The sequence below is a fragment of the Corvus brachyrhynchos genome, unplaced genomic scaffold (assembly GCF_000691975.1).
Source record: "Corvus brachyrhynchos isolate BGI_N302 unplaced genomic scaffold, ASM69197v1 scaffold490, whole genome shotgun sequence".
NCBI lineage: Eukaryota > Metazoa > Chordata > Aves > Passeriformes > Corvidae > Corvus > Corvus brachyrhynchos.
In genome coordinates this window covers 577,845-600,601 of record NW_008235774.1, presented here as the reverse complement: position 1 = coordinate 600,601, position 22,757 = coordinate 577,845, and the positions used below count along the sequence as shown (strand labels likewise).

General features: G+C 36.1%; 1 protein-coding gene across 10 annotated transcripts in view; it reads left to right on the top strand.

Annotated features, from left to right (window-relative positions):
- Positions 1-1,456: 1,456 nt before the first annotated feature.
- Positions 1,457-22,757, top strand: part of SLC4A10 (solute carrier family 4 member 10) — a 125,749-nt gene continuing 104,448 nt past the window's right edge. For 7 of the 10 annotated variants that reach the window (XR_001859461.1, XR_001859458.1, XR_001859459.1 and 4 more), the window contains exon 1: positions 7,579-7,659. Coding sequence is in view for 7 of the 10 variants with exons in the window: in XM_017726567.1 (XP_017582056.1) it covers positions 7,579-7,659 (81 nt within the window). In the remaining 3 variants the exon portion in view is untranslated. Of the gene's footprint in view, positions 1,476-7,257; positions 7,660-22,757 lie in introns of those variants that run through there. The other 3 variants (XM_017726578.1, XM_017726539.1, XM_008644742.2) reach the window with 3 other exon arrangements.

Genomic DNA, 22,757 nt, shown 5'->3' with positions numbered 1-22,757 from the left:
AGCAGGAGGAGGGCTGTCCCCAGCCCATGCCTGCTTAGGCTGTGGATGCCTTACCTTGCACCATCATGAATAAGAAGTTTAGCTGTTAGTGGAGTGTGTGCTGCTTGACTAGCTTTTCTGTGTTCCCTCGTGGAGAAAAGATGGCAAGATAGAGCTGGTGCAGTTAATCTTAGCTTGTTTAATCTCCGTGGGAAATCCTTTGTTAACTTTTCAAGAAAGCAAATGTTTGTTTCAGAGCTCACATTTTGGAATTGATTTTGGAATAAACTACTTGATAAATTTTTTTCTTTTTGTTTTTTTTGGTTGCTGTAAGTGTGATAAAATTAGGTACTAATCTTTCTGATATATTACATATTTATGTGATAAATTCCATTTATAAAGCATTTTTTACTGTCTTGCATTCTTCTTGTTGTATGGCTTTTGTTAGGACTAACCTAATCCTAAATTATACTCTAGTAATTGCTCCTTTCTCCCATTGCCTTATTTCAAAGCAGTGACCTTGCCTTCCAGTCCTTGCAATTCTCATCTCACATTATAGTTTTTTAAGGTTCCAAAGGGTGTTTTGCATAGGCACAATATAAGGTTTGTGCTCTAATATTTAAGCATACAAGCCCACTTGTTTTATGTGGCTGAAATGAACAGTTTGAACACCCAGGAATTTTTGGGGCTAACTGATATATCCAGCAGATTTCTTTTTGGATGAGCTTTGACTGAGGAATATTGGCTAAAATCAATCTCATTTATTGTCATTCTCTTTAGAATCAGCTTATTTTACAGCAAATGAGAAAATTTGAAATCTGTGTGTTAATAGATGGATTTTTAAAATATCTGTATCTATATTTTATTGGTAAAACTTCCAAAGGACCATGATGTACAAATGATGTGCAAATAATCTGGTATCTGGGGTTTGGCAAAGATATTCAGACATTTTGATTGCCTGCAAGTATAGGCGAACTAACTAGGAGTGCAAAACTGAGTTTGTATTCAAAGTATGCCAGTATTTTTATAAACAGTGAAGAAACTTGACTGAACCTGTTCTGTGCCTTTCCCCCCCTTGTTTGAACTGAAGCAGAGGTTTTTTTCTTATTTAGAGCTATTTCTGAGTGCGTTGTAATTGGACATAACCTTTATAGTGCTCTTCCTTTGAGAAAAATGTCTGGTTCTCTGCTCACGATGGATGTACTGCTGTTGCAGCTCAGCAGTGTGTCAGGGAAATTCTCTAAAGCTCTACACAGATCAAAAAGATTATTGAAGAATGCACAAGCACTTTCCTTTTTGCTAAGTCTGAAATAGAAGGGGCTAAATCCCCAGTGGATAGAAGTTATATAATTTGGTGATGCTATGCTGATTTATGCCTGTTGAGAGTTTGCCTGCAGCAGAAGCTGGAGGTGATGAGAAGAGATTGGATGAGAGAAAGACCATCCAGGAAAAATTCATCAAATTTGTCATTCTTGAAAGGACCATCATAACATATGGTAAGGCATATCATTTACCTCAGGCTCAGAGGAAAATGATTTCTGCTAGGAGAATATTAATTTTATTTCTTAGAGGATCAGCTGACAGGGTAGGCTCTCTCCTGGCTGGTCTTCCCCTTCTGTTTTCTCTGAAGGGAAGGATGGAAGCCTGGAAATGTCTTATCTGTAGCAGACAAGCAAGTTGGCATTTTGCCATCATTTTCTGCTAGCAGAGAGGATAATGGTAATTATATGTCAAAATTTAACATTTCTCTTCTTTGAAAGAGAACTTTTTAATGCAAAATATTTAGAAAAGTCAGATCTATTCTGAGGCAGATAAGGAGCTAGGATTAGTGAGCTGACAATTTTTTCTTAAGCAAAAGGAGTTTTTCTTCCTCTTCAGGGACAAGGGGAAGATGAACAAGGGTCAATATTGAGGTGTGCAATATAACTAGGCTGCAACTTCAGTATTGTGTAATATTTGGGAGACACCCAGAGCAACATCGCTTGTCCTGCTGCTCCTTCTGTGGGAAGGCTGTTAGAACTTGCTTTGCTAATGAGTTCCAGCCTTTTTGATTAAATTGGTATTTCTTTGTTATCAGGAAAGTAAATTTCTCCTGTGCTATACAACATTCAGTCCAAATCCCATCATCACCTTTTTGAGGAAGGGAAAGTGTTTTCCTATAATCAATTCTAGCATCCCCAGCTGCTGCAAGTAAGCCCTTAGTCAGCCATGTCCTTAGTTAATAAAAGTAGAAAGGTTTTCCCAGGCTATGGCACAAGTTACCATACTGGTGAGATGCTTGATAAGGTGGAAAGCTTAAAAAGGTGGAAAGCTTTGCTTTGTTTTAAAGCAGGAAAGGAAGGCATGATTATTTTAGATAGAACCTATTCACCTTCTATTCACACATTTAAAATTTGCCGTTTCAGTCTGATTTATAGATCATTTTTTAGAATGCACAATTCATATAAATATAATTTTGCTTAGAAAATAAATGTATGATTGCAAGCTTTGAGGAGATCTTGTATTCTTTATTTTCTGTGTTTTTCCAAGAACAAGTGCAAGCAACCATCTGTTATATACATTGTAAGTATAGGATTGCTCCTCAGCAGTCCGAGATAAAGGGGATGTCAGCCTTCTCCTACATTATCTTCTGGGACATGGGATGCCAGACATTTGAAAATAGTTTTTGAAGGTAAAATATTGGAAAGAAATCTTGTTTTGAAACTGTTTATTATAAATTTGTTCTTATTTGTTAATAATATGTAGTGTAGTGATCTGGATCATCAGGAACTGGCCTGAGATACAGGCTTGATTTTTAAATTTAGAATTCAGCCACGCTACCAGTGGGATGTTTGGGAAGGTAGCTTTTAATGCAGCTGCATTTTCTGCCAGGCAGAATTGGAACCAGGCAGTTAATTTGCAAGTTTTGGCTATGCATCTATGGTTCAGGTCTGCCTCTACTTGTTTCTTGTTTTGTTTCATAAATGTTTTGAGTTTCTGTTAACCACAGTCATGGTTATCCACAGATGAGCTGATTAGACTTATATAATGCCTGCTGACATAATCCCAGGAGAGTCTTTGGACAGTACCTCATTTGAGATGTCCATAAAATATAACAAGTTTTAACTGCGTTAATAAAAATAAACTTCAATTTCTTATTGATTTTCCTTTTTGCCTAAAGAAGGATATTGATACTTTATCCAAACCCCAGTAATATAATGGGAGAATTGAATAAGAGAGAAACATGTAGACTAAAGAAAGGTAATAGAAATAGTCCTCTCATCAGGATTAAGGGAGAATGGGCTATCATTAATTACTTTTCAGTTTACTCCATTCAACTACAAAGATAGAATTTTTACCTGATCTGAGCAATAAGCTAAAACTTGGAATTTTTTATTTATTTTGGTTAAGAGAAATTGCTTACATTTTTGTATTGTTAATACCATTCTATGTACGGAGATGAAAGTTTGGTGTTTTTAGTACATGAGAAACCAACTGTTATAATTTTATTTTGGTTTATTTTGTTTTATTTTATTTTATTTTAATTCCAGGTTTCTAAACCAATTTCCAATCAGTGTTGAGCCTCATGGCAACCTACTGATTTTCCTTAGGTCCTGTTCTCGATACCAATTCTGCTGTAACTTAAATTTCTGCATTTTTCTTCATTTGTCAGTGCTTTCATGTCTTGTAGAAATAAAGGTGTGCAAGATACACTTTTGTTTGCTCTTGCAGGCCTTCGGCCCCTGATAGTTAAAACCCCAAATTACTGATGACATTGTGTGGATTTGTGCTTGTTACAAATTTGTACTTGAGTTTCTTTTTCCTTGGTATTTCTTTCTTGACACACCTTTGATCTCCCTTTTAGTCTTTCGTTTGTTAAGCTAAATAAAGCAAATGTTTTCAGTTTCTTCTCAAAATTTCCCTGACCATTGTAGAAGTCTTTCTCTTCCGGTTTCAATTGCCTTTTTAGACAATAGATTATTAGAATCAAGAACAATAAAATTTTTGTAGAGTTTATTCTTGCATTAATGTTGATGTCTATGTACTAGAAATATACTAAATGATAAATTTAAAGTTTCATTTCATCTCCATAGGGACATCATTTTGGTAGCTCATAATGACTTGTGATCTGCTTTGTACCCACAGTTTCATCCACTGTAATTTTCAGCTGTTGAGGTATCAATTTTCAGTAGAAACTTAATAATCAGCAAGTTCACATGTTTGCATTTTGCACTATTAAATTTTACCTCAGTTTTACTCTTGTGGTCCTAGAGGTAATCCATGTCTTCCAGATACTGTTCCATTCCTCATATATTAGCAGTGCTTTCCAATAGCAGAAATTTTTTGAACAAATTCAAACTGTGATTTTTTGGCTATAATTCATACTACTTATATTCTGGTCATTTATTAAAATATCTAGTAAAATTGATCCCTCAAAATGAGGACTATGCATAAGTATTGTTCTTCCAACTCTTTTGGTACAGCACTACATAATTTCACATTTTACAGTCTCCAATATCTTGCACTAATCTCAAATGTTCTCTGGCGTGATCATTAGTACTAGCAAACATGACTTAATTTAAAAAGCTGAGTGACAGAGCTGCTGTTGCTTGCTCCCTCACTGCTTAGGTCAGTTCTATTTGATATGAAGCTGATTTGTGATGGATTCAAAGTGACCATTATTTCACCTTGCATAATTCACAGGAAATGAATTTGCTTTTATCTCTTTTATTCTTTTCGTCCTGTGAAGAAAAATTAAATAAAAGCAAACTATATTTGTGAGTAATTTTTTGTATGGCATAAAGTGGTACTTGTTGATAATCTAAAGGGGATGGGTTACAAGATTTTTGCTTTAACATCTCAGAGTAAATATCTATACTTTTAAAAATGGTACTGTATTTATACCCTCCCTCTGCTTTAACATAATGAAACATAATGAAATATTACAATTTTCACTTTTGCAAAAAAGTAATTGTATTGACACAAGGAAAAGCATGGAATAAGTTCAATGAAAGTATTCCATTAGCTGGGATGATGTGCTCAAAGAAGTATTATATTTCTGAGTGCATTTATAATTTGTACTGAGATCTTAACCAAAATCAGGAAAATAGTCTTCTACCTTGTGTTTTGCTAGTTTTTGAATTCTTCAAATGTCCAGCTGGAGGAGATACCATGTACTCTTTGTGAGCAGAACCTCCTAAGTGATGTGTTTGACAGCTGTGGGTATAGCCCCTAGCTGTGTGTTTTTCACTCATTGAGTGGAGATCATCATGCAGTACAAGATTTGCTCAGGGAGAGCCTACATAGTATTTATAAAAGGTGGCTTGGCAACCAAAATTTTTTATATCACTTCTTACCATCTTACTGGCCTTCGTATCCTAGCAAGTGGCTTCTGGGGACTTGGAAGTGGTTGCCAGCAACTCAGAGATGTGGGGTTGTACTCCCTTTTGTAGTTGTAAGTAGATACTGGTCATAATGTACTCCGGGTTTGTACAGGAGTAAGTAACTTAATGTTTAGTGCTGGTGTGTTATTATTATTTTTGTAAATTACCTTTGGAAATAAAAATATTATCTTTGGAGATATTCCTATTCCATACTGGTGCAGGGAAAGCTGTTTTCTCCTTTTCACTTGTTTGTTTTTTGAAGGGCCTTTTGTCTCCTTGTGCATATGCATTTATTTTTGTGTGCATAGATTTAATAATATTTTCTGGGTTGAAGGTGAATTCATGAGTTAATCTGGAACAAGCTGAAAAGCGGCAGCTTTCAAGAACATTCACAATGTTCAGAAGTGGCTCCCGGACTGCCACTGCCAGCAGCAGTATAAAGACAGTATCAGGTTGTTGGACATCAGGATTAACTCTCAGAAAATATAAAAAGCAGCATGAAATCGGGCCTTATCTAGTTCTCTGCTGCACGTCAAAGCTTCACTGACTGGCTCTGCCAGGCTGCTGGACACTTCACTGGAGACCCTGTACCAATGTGTGGCTGACAGTTCCCTTTCCCTGGAGATGTAGCATCCTTATGTTGAGGCAGTTGCACACTGTATAAAGTGAACCCAGTTAAAACTGATAGCAGGGAGCTTCTCCCTCTAAAGGGAAGTATGTGGTATTCATGGATGAGACCAGTTTGCTTTTATCAGTGCCATAATGTGAATGACTAGAAGTTAAATTTGATTGACACTTTAGTTACACAAAGGAGTGATTACTACAACTGTATAATAATAATAATAATAATGTTAAACTAACAGGATAGGATCTGGGTGAATTAATTTAGAACCAATTACTTCTATTTTCAGCTTCTGCTTATATTTTGAAGTAAAGAAGGACATCCAAATTCATTTGAATAATATTTGAAGCAAGCTGAAGTTAAATTAAGGAAGAGTTTTTTCTTTCAAGTTTTATTTGTCAAATAAAATTCAGTTGGTAGCAAAGTGTTTCAATATGTGTTCAGAGAAAGCTCCTATGTGTTTAGAGGACTGAATGACTCAAAATGACTTTCTCACTATGTGAACACAAATAATTGTTCTGTGGGTCTGAAATTCAGAGAAATTACTAAATGATACTTTTACCAGTTTGGTGGCACTGTTTCATCTTAGTTCTGTGAAGTGGGTTTTTTTTTTGTTTGCACGTTTGTTGCCATAATACTAGAAACAGTAAATATAAATAATGGTTTATAATAATAAATTTCACTTGGCAGTTTCACTTTGTATAAAACATATGTTTTAATAAAAAGTTCAGTTATTACTTTGTAGTCTTAATAATTTAAAAATTATTAGGGAGGTTACTGTACATTGTTAGCTTGAAAGGTCTCTCATATCAGAAAAAATTCATGCATGATTGTTTTGTTTGATATCAAACCACATTTTTGCTGTCATAATACTGGCACATTTTCAAGTCATGCTGTTTTCTGGCTGCTAGCAGGGAGTAATGGAAACAATGCAGTGATCATGCAATTTATTAAAAATAGGCACTAAATACTAGGCAAGAGATGCTTTTAATTTAATAGGGACTAGGATTCATAAGGCTTCATAAAAATAGCTGTTTCAGTATCACAGAGGTATCAAAATACCTTGCTGCCTGTGAATTGTTTATAATTTATTTCTGGTGATTTTCCTTTAGATCAGATTGTGATGCTTCTTGTGAATGGTGACTGTGCTTGCTGAGGAGTGGTCATGCAAGCAAAATTTGATAACCTCGATATGTCACTTCATCTGCCGTTTTTCTTTCGTTAATGCAAAGCTGGTTGCATAATACCTGATTTCTCCTTTAGCTGACCAGAGATGAAAACAAAATCTATAATGGCAGTACTAGGTTTTGTAAAAAACGCAAGTGAGGAGTTGAAGGATGTGGCTTGTTCTGTTTGGACGATGCAGGATTGCTTTAAGCAGTAAGCTTACTGTTTTCAGATGGCATTAGCAGCATCAGTGATATAGCTGTGTCAGCCTCCTCGACTGCTGGATGTCTGTAATCGCACGGAGGAAACTATATTTAAGATCTGATATCTTCAGGGTAATGACTCCAGCACTTACTGATGGACAGAATGGCTGGTAATGCTTTCTTCACTAGCCCAGAAGATTTTGAAAGATAGATAGGTCTGTGATGTACTTTGATAAGACAGGAAATGCAATTTTTGGGGGTCTCTGGAAATAGAAAGGTCATGCAGCTTGGAACCGGTGAGACATTACAGTCCCTAAGTCATCAGGTATGACCTCATAGTTTATGCTAATATTTCTAACACAGGGTTTGTTTTACAGCTTTAGGTCATTTGCAATCTCTTTGTCTGTGTAATTGCTTCATGTTGGATTTGCTACAGGATTTATAGGGTAGACTGTTTACATAAGCAGAGCAACGTATATCTTGGAATTCTAATGTGTTGTTAATTTTCATTTGAACAATGTAAGGTTATTCTATACATATTTTCAACCTGTTTTATTGTAAATATGTTTTCTTTTAACTAATTAATGGTGAAAGGTTATACCTTTGCTGTAAAGTAAAAGGACTAGATTGTTTTTCATTTTTATTTTGCTTTATCTTTACATGAGACACAAAAGCTATTGTGATTGTGTTTCTTTGTCATATGAAATGCAGTATAAGGCAACTGTTTACCTACAGTGCCAGGTTATTTAAAACAACGTATCACGTTGTGTAACAGGATGGAGCTATTCTGCAGGCACAGATCTTGCTTCATTTTGCAGCAGTAGATTCTTTTTCTTTTTGCTTCATTTCAAATCAGTTTTAAAAATAGCTCACGGAATGTAACAGTGAAAGTTTGGCAAGATAACTCTCCTCTTTTTAATTATTACACTCAGTGACGCATACTAATACTAATGGTTGTAAAAGGGAAGATGAATATCTTAAAAATTTAGAATGTTGTTAAAAACCATTAATTTTACTGAAGCAGTCTCTTTTTTTTTTTTTTGTAACTGTTGTCAACTTTATTGCAAGACTAATACTTGTAGATCTGCTAGTGTGTTGTGATGATGTATAGGAAAGTCTTGTTTTCTTCACATAAAAGAAAACAAGTATATGGGTATTTTACATAGGAAGATAGTGGCCTAATTTCATATATGGAACACAAAATGGATTTGGAGATACTGTTACCACTTCAGGTGTTATAAATGTTAGATAATGGCTGATGTATTCTCTTGAATACATAATAGAGCAATTATATTTAAAATTGTAGGAGAAATTTATTTTAAAAAGGGATATTCAGCTCCATCTTAAGAAATTCTACATACATTTGCAGAACATTTCCATGGCAACGTGTTTGACCATGTGTTTTAAAAGCTTGGCTGAAGCCTGAAAAGTAATGTGCAATTTTTCCGTCACTTGCTTTACCCTTGTGGAACAACAATTTTCACGTATAACTGGACAGCAGATTGGCAGGGGTGAGCGGTATTTACTGACCCCAAAGCACAGGATTAAGTGATCAAGATTTAAAAATATTTTCATGTATCCACATAAAATGTAAACATGTAAATCATGGATTTTATTTTTCATGTAGAACTATATTCTTGTTTCACCCCATTTAATAACATTTTGCTGGAGCTGTATGTGTGGGAGACAACACAAGATCAGACTTAAGAACGTGTGGCAAGTTGCTTCAGTAAAAAGTCTCTTTTAATTTTTAATTAAAAACATATTTGTGGAAAATATTGTATTACTTGTACTGACCGTAAATTCCAGTTTCCCAGTCTACTTTATCTGTCTTACATTCTTGTTAGTAATGGGAAAAGACTGTCCTGCTCTTAAGCTTGATTAAGTTTGGCATGATTTAACTATACCTTGCACTTGCTACAAGATCCTTTTAATCTGTTAGAATTTATTTTCAGTATTTTAATGTACTAGTCACAGTGAGTACATTCTGTTTCTTGGCACTGGAATGAAATTCCTGAAAGTATTGGTTTCATGGTATTTTGGTGCTTTGCAGAGTATTTATGGACCTTTTAATAGGTCTGACCCTCCCCCAGCTTCTTTGCTTTCCTTATTCAATTTAAAATCTTAGCTTTATTTTAAAGTTGTTCCTTCTTTGCTCATTTGGAATAGTTAGATCTCCATGGAATTTTGCATCTGGAAGCTACAGCAGTAGGTTGTGCTTATCCTGGACTTTTTCATCACTGATACTAATTCTGCAAACTTCATTCTGTGGGTGGCTTTGGAATGTATCACTGATATAATCTCCACTAGTGCAGTAGACATCCATTGCATCCATTTCTGTTGACAATGGAAACTGTCTACAGACGAAAATGAATTGGTGAAAAATGCTTGCTTGAGGAAGTTTGTGTTTAGGTCATTCCATTTTGAAGCAACACTATTACTGACTATTGCAAGTGAGTTTAAATATGTTTTTTCACTCAAAGAACATAGTCCTGTTATAGGCCCTTGTTCATTTGGAGGGGCTAGAGAGTAACGCCCCAGAAGAATGTATTAAGGAAGTAAAGTTCTTTTGTAAGAGAAGAAACTGCAGCAAGGTAGAGTTAGACACATGAGAGCCGGATTGAACTGAAGTGATCTGAAAACCTAAAACTACAAACTAATTTGCTGGATTTACTTGTTTAACTCCCACCCCCTGCCCCCTAAAAAGGACAGGTTTGTAAGAGCCTTGCTGATATTGGGACATACTGCACAAGTTTAGAGTCATCGAATCCAGGGCACTGTGTTAGTATCAACTTCACAGAAAGACATTTTTGTGCCTTCTTTAAAACTGTATCATCTCTCTTCAAGGTGATTGGTACTGTCAGTATTTAAAGAATGCTGTGTAAGGAAGGATCTCTCTAACTAAAGAATTCTTTTCCCTTGACTGAGCATAACGAATGTATATCCATGAGAGTGCATTTCCTTATCTTCAAAACATTGCAATTTACAGGACTCTCTGATAAAGATCTTGTAGAGAAACACTGTTTCAGGAACAGTTGGGGAAGAAGCCAAATATTTGTGCCATTTACCAGTTTTAAACAAGAATGCTCTCACTCATGTACATACACAGTTGTGGTGCTTTTACTTGTTACTGATTGCTGTTCTGATTCCACACTACTGACTTTTTTTTTTATGTTGTAGTGCCAGTTTGTAAGGAAATGGGAATGCTAGGACAAATGGGAGATCATGGCCAAACATTTGCAAAACACTGGAAGCAAAAAGTACTTTCAGAGTGAGTTGAAGGAATTCAAGTCTTTTTGGCCTACATAAGTCTCCTTCCTAAGACATGACCCTCTTCTCTGGTCAAATTCTTCTCAATAAGTATTGTAATTCATGTATCAAACCATTAGGCCTAACCACCAGAATTAGGAAAGACTTACTAAAAGCATATCAGAAAGGTTTAAAACATGAAGTAACATAGCATAATTATGTAATAGCTAACTGCATGGTTACAAAGTACATGGCTACATGATGAGTGTTCCAAGAATGTTCCACTCTGTTTAGTGTTCCAAGAATATCACCACGTGGTCATTCTGAAAAAAGATTTTTTGAAGGAGTTTTGCTGAGATGCAGTCTGAAAATGTGAACAAATCACAATTGTACTATGGTAGTCTGTTAAAAAAATTTAAAATAGAGTCATATTTAGTCCCCAAAAATTTCTGTAGAGGGGGAGCCACCTGAGATGATGTAGTAGGGAAGGTGAGCATGTAAATGCAGTAAAAGAGAATTGGTTATGCATTACTTAGAGTGGCATTTTTTGAGAGAAGAAACTATTTCAGGTCATTCTTTCTCTCTCTCTCCACCCTATGCCTCTCTTTTCACCCTCCCATCCCATAATGAGCCTCATAAATAATATGACTTATTCATGTTGTTTCTTGTTTCCTTGCAAGACCATATTTGTTTTGCCTTACTTAACTTTTCAATAAATGTTATTAATAAAAAAACCCATTAACATGAGTGCTGTTACACTACTGTGGTTAGTGGCTTTGCTGTCATTATAATTTCTTTAAGTAGAAGCTGATCCATAATTCTGGTAAATTCCAATAGATTGCTTCATTAGTAAAATTAATATAAACCACAGAGTAAACTACATACTGCTTGCCATACTGTTCTCAGTGTGACCCTAAAATCACTTTCCTGAGTCATTTAAACAATATATATACCAGTAAGAGATTGCAAGATGTGGCTGATGGTAAGGTGGGGAAATACTGCTATTCCCTTATTATAAAGGGGACCAAGTTTTTTCCTATGTTTAAGTGATAATTCTCCTATTTAGTTTTTATCTGTTTGCTCTTACCCTGTCACTGGGCACCACTAAGAGTCTGGCTGGGTCTTCTCTACATTGCCACCAGTGAGGGAGTTGTATGTTCTGATAAGGCACCTCTGAGCCTTCTCTTTTCAGGCTGAAATAGTCCCAGCACTCCCAGCCTCTCCATTTAGCCTCTCCTTTATGTCCCTTTACTGGGCTTCATTATGTCATGTGAGAAGGGAATCCAGACCTGCTCAGAGCTCCCCAGTTATGTCTCAACAGGGCTGAGTAGAGGGGCAGAATCACATTATCTGGTAAGGAAATTTGGATTGTCTGTTAACCAGTCAATTAATTATGGAAAAATTTGCACGGAAATCCTTGAAAAATGAGGACCGAATGCACAGAAAATTATAATTGGTAATCTTGTGGAGAAGGAAGGCTTTGAAAATAGCTTTGCTTGATTCATTGCAGTCATTTTAGTCATGAAACCTCCTGTTGTTTTGAAATGTCTTATATTACATCCCCCAATACTAATTGATATACACAGAGAATAAATCCAAAAGGGAAAGGCTAGACTAATATTTTGAGCTAAGGAAATTTTAAAATAACTGAATAAAAGGATATTATCTAGTATGATATCACTAATCAAAAAAAACCCCAAAAGGTGAACTAAATGGAACATGAACTCCAGGGATTCAAGAGTTGTGTTTTTAGTCAACTTGACAAAAATGATTTGTTAATTTCTGGTTTTGCTTGAAATTCAGAGTGAGCTCAGTGTTCTCAAATGTTCTCAAGTGTTGCAGCAACCATCAACTGATAAAAAATATTCAGCTTGGTGTATTGAATGAAGATGTAAAACAGGCATTAAGTGACATGAGGGAGTGTTGAGGTACAGTAAAATTTTTCTCATTTTTATAATAGCTTCCCTCTGTTCCCCCAGGCTGCTTAAATGAAACAAAAATGTGTATAGGAGCCTTCCGTGATTTAAGATCCATCCGTTTCTCTCCTGATACCATAATGAGTTCACTTGTTTAAATTCTCTTTATTAAAGATTTTATGCAGGCACGCAGAGTCATTAAAATACATGCAAGGAATCATACCCATATGGTTTGTATCTACATTTAACACAATTAAAAGTATTCTAACCAAAGCAACATCAGTTTTATGTCCCAATCCCATGATTAGAACTTTCTGAGAAAAGCAGTGTCTTGTTTATCGTCTGAATCCTGCAAGTGGAAAAGGAGATAAATACCTTGTCCTTATATTAATTAGGGGAGCTCCAGTTAAGCAAGACCATTCAGGTGTGGAGTTCTGTTTTGGAGATGGGAATTGGTGTGGTGGAGAGCTGGTGTCAGGCTTATGATGTAAGGGGATGAACTATGCTCTAGGTGAGTTTCTGTCTGAGAGTTAACCATGCAGGTCAGTTATTACCAGCTGATGTCACATTTTAGTTAATTTGTAAAGGATATTTAAGTGTTTATTTTCTGTTTTCCTGCTAAGGTTATCTGAAATACTTTAAACTTGAAAAATAACAATCCTTCTCTTTCCCGTTTTTTCTTCCCATTGTTTTCGAACTTTTCTAGTCCATTTTGGTGAATATAGAATTTTAGACTCCATACAAGTGTGTGTGTCTTAAACAATAGTTGTGCACATCAGAACTTGTAATTTAATATCGGACAACTGTTAGTATATAAGAAAATTGAGATTGGTTGGTGTTACCTCAGTGTTGCCTGCCATGTAGCATTTGTAATTGAGTTCACTGAATGATCAGTAGAAAAATGTAATACATACAAAAAATACAAAATGGTAATTTCATAACAGTGATAGTAATACAGTGATTTTTTGTTGTGTTTTATATGCTGTTGAAGATTATTGCAGGCTGCTTAGATTCCACATGACAAGTGTAGGCCTAGCTCTGTGAGTACTACTAAGGATGAAGCTCAGTGTCTGGTAACTGTGACTTGATGTTATCTTTAGATTATCAGTTAAGGTAATTGTGCTAATACATGTCAAAAATACAACATCTTAGAGTACCCGGGCACAGGATTTCATGGCAGTGGCTGGATACTGCCAGGGAAGTTTACCTGACATATGAAATGTGAAACATATAAAAATGAAAAACTGTGTTGGCGTTCTTCTTTTCTTCCAGAAGGAACTGAAGACCTCTTTTTCTGCGAGCTTGATTGCCTTGTTGCCTTCGGCAGACTGGATCCTCTGCTGGATCTCAGTGTACTGTCACCAGTCCTTCTGCACGTAGTCATGAGTGAATTTCTCATTGCTGCTTAGTGAGTGTCTCGCAGTGACTCACTGGGTTTTGTTATTGCCCAGTCTGCCTTCTGCTTCCCTCCTCCTCTTTCCTGAGTGATTTTCTAGTTTGTAGGGTGCAGATGTGCTGAAATTTCTCAGCCATTTAACTTCTAATGCAAACACTCATATTTGCCATGGATGTCAGTGAAAGATGTAATTTGTGCTGTCAAAAGTAGTTACTAGCACTGCCGTGTGTCCTGAACATCTATAGCAACCTCAGCACAGAAGTGAGACATGCGCTGAGTCCTTTTCTTGCCTGCTTCAACAGATAAGAACTGTTAAATTGTTTCCTTTTTAGTATCATTTGCAATTGCAGAGACAAGGATTAAATATACGTTTTAAGTAATGTCTGAATCATCAGCTATAAACAGATTTTGCTGGTAATTGCTTAGACTTTATTTCCCTCATGGGCCTCCTTTCATGTTCATAGACATGTCATTATCAATTTCTAGTTTAATTTCCATTTCATTTTCCTGTCTTTGCTTGGCTACACTATACACACCTGTAGTTCTCTAATGTAGAAATGGAAAGAATGGTACCTTTCTCTTCCAGGTGAACTGAGGAATCTCTTACTCTGTTTATTCAAGTCATAGCAAACAAGATTCAACATAGCAAACTCTTTTGCTTTGGACACTTTTGGCAGCTTCTTCTGTACAGAGCTGGGCAGCAGGGATCCTGTAAAGTAAATTGGCTAAGCTGTGGAGCTGGTGCTGTTCCCATAATGGATGTTCCTGCCTTCCCAGCATGTTCATCATCAAATATCTTCCTCTCTTGGTTTGCAGTCTGCCATTTGGGACAGGCATGTACACTGATCTAGCAGACCACCAAGGAGCAACACCACACTTCTCAGAAAACAGCAGATTTCCAGTTCAAAGGTATAAAAGGAGAATTGAAATAAAGATGTTACACACCCCATTCAGTGTTTCACCTGTAGAATTTGGGATTATAAACAGCCTTTTGTTCACTAAAATCGATTGTGTTGGAAGGGTATGCAAATTTGATACTGCTTCTAGCCTGGCTAGAAATATAAACCAGCATAAGAGTAAGAAGAAAACTGGGCAAATAGGAACATTTAGAAAGTGTCCAAAACAAGACACATACAAATACAAGGTAATAATATTACATTAAATTTCAGTTTTTTCTCATGGACAGATTAAAAATGCCATCACATCTTTGCTAATATTTTGCCATAATTTGCCATAAGCATTACTTTAGTGATTCAGGATGATGGAAAATGAACAAGAATGAAAACAATAATGGATAAAATTTTCAAGGAAATCATTGTAGTATCTATTAATGGAACTATGCACAAGATTTATTGACTTGATCCTTTCCTGTTGAAAAGGAGGTATTTCTTATCTTTTAATTATTAGTAATTAATTAGTAGTCTCTTGCTACTTCCCCTTCCCCCAGTACTTCTTTTAGCAGAAAAATAGTAAACGGGCATAGACAGAGTGATAGTTAAGTTAAACTTGCTGTTCCAGTGCTTATGAGGTTGGGTGATCAGGCTTCTGGAGTGCCCTGTGCAAGTCAAATCCACAGCTAAAGGGAGAAATGGGGACTTTGCTTTTTCTGGTTCTCTCTCCCTATACAAAAAAATCCTTCAGCTTAAATGTAGAATGTACAGGGAGACGCAGTTTCAGTCTTCAGTGATCTTATAAAAGCTTTGGCCCTTCTTTGTTTGAAGGATAGACAAAGATTCAAGGGAGATTCCAGTTCTGTTCTGAGTTCCTGTTGTTGCTTTGCATCTCTCACTGAATTTTTCTATGCACTGCTCATTCTGTTTCTAAGCAGAGGAAAGCTCTTGTGATATGCACTGTTTAAAGTGTTCTGTTGCAGTCCATGACAGTGCTATATTTCAAGATAATTTTTATCTGGAATCTCATCTAGCTCCCATTGATTACATAGGAGTTGTGCAAGGTGCAAGCTAACGTAGGATTTCATATACCTTTTGAAGAGTAATGTCTTTGTGTGTTATATTTCCATCTTCTGAGAGTTTTACCACTTGTAAATGGATTTGTAATCCTGATGGGTTAGACAGCTACTTCCTAGAGTTTTTTATTCTGCCATATTTATATCAGCAGATGAAATTATCCTAGTGCATTAATGTTTCAAAGAAAATAAAATGATTCCACATCACTCTTGGTTCATTTCTAAGTCTCGGTGCCTCTTTGTTTTTTAAGTGTATATATTTGTGACTATAATAGCATATCAGATTCACAGCAAAGGAGTGGATTTCAATTCACTTTTTCTTTTTTTTTCCCCTTTTTTTTCTTCTTAAATGTATCAACTCCTATTTAATGTGTTAGCTAAAATCTGTGTTCCCCATATGTAGCAGATCCGATTGCACCCTTATCTGGGGACCAAAAGCCCTGTGCAACTTTCTGTGATACATCTGGCTTAAAATACATTAGCTGGCCTTATTCTGTTTACAGTCCTTTGCCTTCAGAAATCTACTTGAACATAATTATTGGTAAAGTTACATATCACACATACTATCTGTGATGTTTGGCTTGAAAAGAATAAATAAGCTTAAAATAACAAAACAATCTTGTTAAAAAAACCTTTAACATTCCTCTGCAAGAACCCAGGCATCTGTATGTCCAAGGATGCATAGAAACACTTGACCAGTGATGTTATTTACTCCCTTGTGTACTATATCTTGAGAAGAATTAAGCAATCACTATGCAACTCTTGCAAATGATCCATAAATGTGATTAAAATTCCTGTGAGAATAGGACTCAGATTAGTCCAGTTCCACATTACAAAAGATTTATTAGTGTATGTTGGCATGAACTTTTAGTGTTGTTACAGAGCGTGCAAGTATAAAATGCCTTGACCAGTACTGCTTATATGGACTTACATGGATTAAATCTTTCTTAGTATAACTATGTCAGAGCAAATCATCCTTATCAACTAGCATTTGAAATCACCATGTTGTTTGTTAAAACAAGTAATGTATGTCAGAGTGTATATGTGTAACAGCTTCAGATAACAGAAGTTTCAGGATATATGAAAGAGCAACAATTGGTATGGTGCTGTTTCCTTTCTCTTGTGATTTTTGATTACTTTATCAGTGCCAGTTCATCTCTGTGTTTTCTGATGCTTTTCATGCTCTTATATCAACCTATGTCTGGATTACCCTTTGGTGTAATGTCCATTCCTTCTTCCCTTAAATTACATCTGCCTATGGTTCAGCGTGTGAAATTCCTGTAACTTCCTTTTTTTCTTCGAGTGCAAAACTCCTTATCTCCTCCATTATTTGATCTTTTTATTTTCTTGACGTTTCTGGAATGTTGCTGGACTCAACCTAGATGTTGTCTTTCTACCTCCTGCTTTTCCCTCTACCCCACAGAGATTTTTCCCTTGTTCATTAACTCTGCCTCATCTCTGGTCCTTTCTGTGGAGACTGTTACCTGCAACATTACCTGCTCTGAATTTGGGTCAAAGAATTTGGTACTTCTGTGCTGTTCTGAGTTCTTCCTGCTCCAATTTATTTGTTTGTTTATTTAACAATAGAATTTCCTTCTGCCTGTCTTTCTAATGTTTTTACGGTGTGCATGCATACAACTTTACCTATTCCCATCTCTCTGATTTTGACTTGCAACTTTCTTCCATTCATAATTTCTCACCCTTCAGTCTCCATATTGGATGGATAACCATCCAGCTCTGTAGCTGCCCTGGTGCTGTTTCTCATTTGAACTGTATACCATGTGCCAAATCAGCTACACACTTGACTTGGTCTTCTCTATGCACTCTGTTATCCAAGTTCCTTTTCTGTGGTAACTATTGGAACTTTTAAAAGATTTATTCTCTCTCTCTCTGAATGGGACTTTGTAAAACTTCTGTTTTGTTGATCTTGATGATCTTGATTTCCTTTATTCCTCTGTACTTTCCTCTATCAGCTTATCAGTTCCCTTTAGGCACTATTTTTTGTTCTTCTCATACAGTTCCAAACCCTTCTGACAAATCATGGTCCTGGCTGACTCCCAGTATCCATTTTCTCAGTTCCTAATGCCATCTGCAATGCCTTGGAGATACTTCTGACTATCTCTGGTGAAAATCTTTTGATTCTGCTGACTTTCTGTATTTCTTAATCTCTGGGATTTCTGTCACTTCTTTTGAGTATTTTTGCTTGCAGTTTTGCCTGTTCTGTATTTTTTATTAGTCATACAGCCCTCCATTCAGTTTATCTATTCTGCCATCTCTCCATGTGAATTTCTTAAAACTAAGAAACTAAGGTCAAAATTCAAGCTTTCTCCTTGTTTACTGAAACAGACTTTTAAGATTTTGGTTTGTAGTCTTTGAACCCGTTCCAATTAACTTTTTCCTGTTCCTATCTGCCTTCTGACTTTTTTTTTTTTTTTTTTTGTTTCTCTTCTTGAATATGTCTGAGGCTCTTCTTATTAAAAAAACCCCAGCACAAGCCAACCCTCTACTTCAGAAGTCTTTATTCACCAGATTAATGTCCTAACCATTGACCTCCTTCACCTTCTCCCACTCCCCACTCCCCCCATTAGTATCCTTTGTACACTTGTCTTGATTTCTTGTCTTCTAATGCCTTTCTAGAACTGCTCACTTCTGGTTTCTGTCTTTTGCACTGAAATTTATGTCACTAATGTTCCACTTGACTTCTTCCTGGAGAAATTCCAGTCTAATCCTTTATTCTCCTCCACTCCATCTGTTATCTCTCTGTGATGCTATGTTATAGTCTTCACTAAATTTTGTTGTTCTTAGACGTTTGTCATTTTGTCCTTGTTGATTGTTTCTCTTTACAGACTCAGTTTTTTATTGGTTGGGTCTTCCTCTCCCCATTCTCTTTCTGTATGTAGGTGTGTGTTTAGATCTCTCAGGAATCCATCCTCAGCTTTTCATCCTCCTCCACACCTTACTTCAGATAATTTAGCCATGAGCATGACCTTTATGAAGGCACCATTGCTTTATTTTTTAGTGGTTTTCCCCTCGGTCCGGTTAAACTCCACTTAGCTCAGAAAATTTGCTTGGTCTTCAGTGGTCACCTGAATATTATCATGTCAGAAATAATTCTTGAATTTTCTTTCCTTTTCTTTCCTGATGTGTTCTTTTGTCTCCATGTGGCTCTGAGAGCTGACAGTTCCTGTTTGTTCATGTAGCCCTAAATCAGATCAAAGTCTGGCTCACCTCAACACTGTGACTGTTATGATCTCATCTGTCTGTCTGACGTTAATACTTAGAGCTTTCCATCACTTGATTACTGGTGTTAATATCATCTTTGCTTATCACTCTGCCTACATCACTTGCTATTTAAGGTGTATTTACTCATCTTCTCAAATACAAACTTCTCATCTTTCTTTTATAAGCTTTGCAACTTGCCTTCTCCTTTCCCTTCCAAGAGAGAGATTTTACCACAAGGTTGAATCTTGTGTTTGCTCTACTGGCAGTATAGTATCAGTTTTGATTTCTCAATTGCTATTCATCTTACAGTCATTAACTTTCTTTTATAGTGCCCAGTCTTTGAAGCTCCTCATCAAAACTCTTTCTGTACTCTATAAAGTGAATTATAACCTGTTAATGACTTGGCAGATGTGCTAGTTGTGTTCATCTTATTATACTCTGGTTGCTAAGTACCCTTAACCCATGGCTATTTACTGTTTGTATTCCTGTAAGCTGTTACACGTCCTTTAAGTGATGTGAATATTGAAATATTTATAAATTAAGTCATTTATTTGACTAGCAAATCATGCATATATTTGCAGCATGTATGTCAATGGAGCCCATAGACATTATTTTTCTTTCTGCACATATGCATACACATATGTAATTAATAACAATGCTAGTCAAAGAAAAAGTAGGCAGAATTTGCAGATCTGAGGAAGAATGCTTGTAAGAGTAAATACAGGTCAGCGGATTATTACTATTTTTTTAATACCTACATTAAGATTGTGCCTGAAGAGGAGGAGCCTGTTGCAATAAGTCTGGAAGAGTGCTTAACACTGAAACAGATGCCCCAGGGAAGTAGTGAAGTCACTGTTCTTGGAAGTGTTCAAAAAACGTGTGAGTGTTCAAAAAATTTTGTGTATAGTTTAGTGGGTGTGGTGGTATTAGGTCAAAAGTTGGGCTTGATGATCTTGGAGGTCTTTTACAACCTTAATGATTATGTGACAAGCCTGGTACAACTTGTAATAAATCCAAGATTGATCCAAATAGCTTGTGGCTTGATGTTTAAATTATAAGAATTTTCTTTTTTGTTCACCACAAAAGAATCTATTCTTTAATAAAAGGTGATGGTGTTATCTTGACCAGGAAGGGTATGAAGGGCATCTGTTGGATATTATATTTTGTCATTGTTCTTGTAACTGTTTTCACTTTAGAGCAGTATAGTGAGATAGAAGTAATGATATGTGACTCAAAAATTTCATTACCTGTGATGTGCCAGTAAAACTCTAGTAATTTCTGCCATTTTCCTAAAGTACTGGACACTGGAGTGTTTTAGATAAATACCCTTCAAAGCTCTGTCTGAGGGACATCATTGTGCCCTTCCTTTCTGTTCTCTACATTTGCATAGGGGTCTATCAATTTAGTGGTATTATGAGAAAACTGACAATGAAAATAATAGCGGTATTTTCTAGAAATAGAATATTTTCATGTAGAAGCACTGAAGAAAGATGTAATGCCACATTCACACTTACTTTCTAATCTACAGTAATACTTGTTCATTTGCCTTTCCAAAAGTTGCATTCTGTAATTTCAATATGAAGCACACTGTTAAAGTCATATCACTTGTTTTTAACTTTTAGCTTGTTTTTATTTTCAAGTGTCTTGACTAGTCTAGGACAACCAGATGCTGTTGTCCATCATGTGGAAGTGATGATTTTAAAGCTTCCAGATTACAACAGATGAGCAATGTGTACAAGCTTAATTCTTACATCTCTGAGAGGTAGGAAGACCTGTTGAACTACTGTTGAGTTCATATTTACCTTTGAATCTTTGGCAACACACTTCAGATTCCTGACTATGTATCTTGTGCTGTCTAAAGTTGTAAGCTATACAAATCCCTCCTTATCTAATCCACTGTTGTGATCATTTTTCCAATATATTTTGAATGAGTCTTCAATATGAAAATTTTCCTTACAGTGCAGTGTTTCATTGCCTGGGCAGAAATGATGCACATGTGACTTGACATTTGAACTCTGTTTATTTGTCATGTCATTTCTCAAAATACATCATCGATTTCATTATCTCACTTATTTCTTTTCTACTTTTCCCTTCCCTGTCCCCACTGCTTCTGTACTGTTTCCTGCTTTTCTTAATGCCTGTGTGAATTAACTAGACCACCTGAGCTTTCAAATAGCAGATAGTATTTTAAGTGGCTTGGAGGATTTAATTATTGTTTTATCTTCTTGTGAACAGGGTGGCTCCTAACTGTTTTCTCTAGCATTACCCTTCCTGGTCACTATGGCTTACTGATGACTTGAGACAGATGAAGAGGGAGAGCAAAGATAATCAGAATATCTAATTATGAGATGAAAAGTTTTTCCTTTCTTATGCTCTGACTGTATAGAAAGTGCAAAAGGTCTCTTCATTTCCATGGTAGCAGCTGTTCATTTCTGTGCAGCAGAACATTTCTGGGTGATACAGATCTGTGTTTTTCAGTCACATCAATTACAGTTGCTTTGATAAAAAATTCACTCATGACAACAAAATCACATAGATCAACCTAAATCTTTGGAGACCAGAAATACTGGTCATCAGTTCTGGACTTTCTGCTGAAGTTACTCCCTGAAAATATAGATTATATGGAAACTCTTTAGACTAAACCCTACATTTGAATTTATAGGTTTTCCTCAGGAAGACCTGTCAGTTTTATTCTAGGAAGTTATTTACCGGTTTCGGTTTAAAAAAAGCCAAGCAAACCAAACACAATCTTCTTTTCTCTTCTGGAGGACAATAGGTCATATTAGAAGGCAACTCTGAAGGATCACAAGGAATCCAATTTAATCTTTGGGCTTGCAACAGAAAATTGTATGGTACTGGATGTTAATTTTTTCCTGGAAAAGAATGAGAAGGGGCCATATTATTTTTTAACACTTCAGTTAGATTTGGTTCAGCCAGGATATATCCACTGCTAGAACGGCAACAATGTCACTAGTGTTGGCAAAATTCTGTGGAAGGTCAGCATGAGAAACCTTCCTGCTGCTTTCATTAATCCTTGCATTGTGTTTGTAGAAAGTGCTTGTCAAATACAATTGAAAGTTTGAGAAGCAGAAGAATGCTGAACATTATATTGGTGTTTCAGAGAGAGTGATTTCGTTTATTATTGATCATGCTGGCTTATGATGTCAAAAAACCCGTGGTTTTGAAATGTGGTTGGCATATGTTTGCATACAAAAGATGCAATTGCCAAACTACATCATTTTTGTGTCTGGCTGTAAAGGAAGAGAAAAAGTCTTCTCTCCTGTATTGTAGTTGTTTTTAAAATGGGTTATGATAAGTTGGTCATGACCCTTTTTCTTCTTTGCGCTTGCTATTTTCACATGAGTAGCTGCTTCAAGAAGGCTGCCTTCTATGATTCCTCTCCCTGACCCTATTTTGAGGTAAAGAAATATGAAAACATGTCATAATTTCTGAGGCTGAAAGGAGACCCCTTGAGATGGGAAGTGTATCCAACATAAAACCAAATCCATCTTACTGCTGATTAAGAAACTAGCAATTACTTTTTCCATTTGCCGCCCAGCAGCTAATAACCTGTTGCATAGTGGGCTAAAGTCTGCATGTTCAGCTTCTAACTACACCTAAGTAGTGCTGTTATCCTGGATCTGTCCTCACCTGGCACTGGGCCGAGAGAGCCC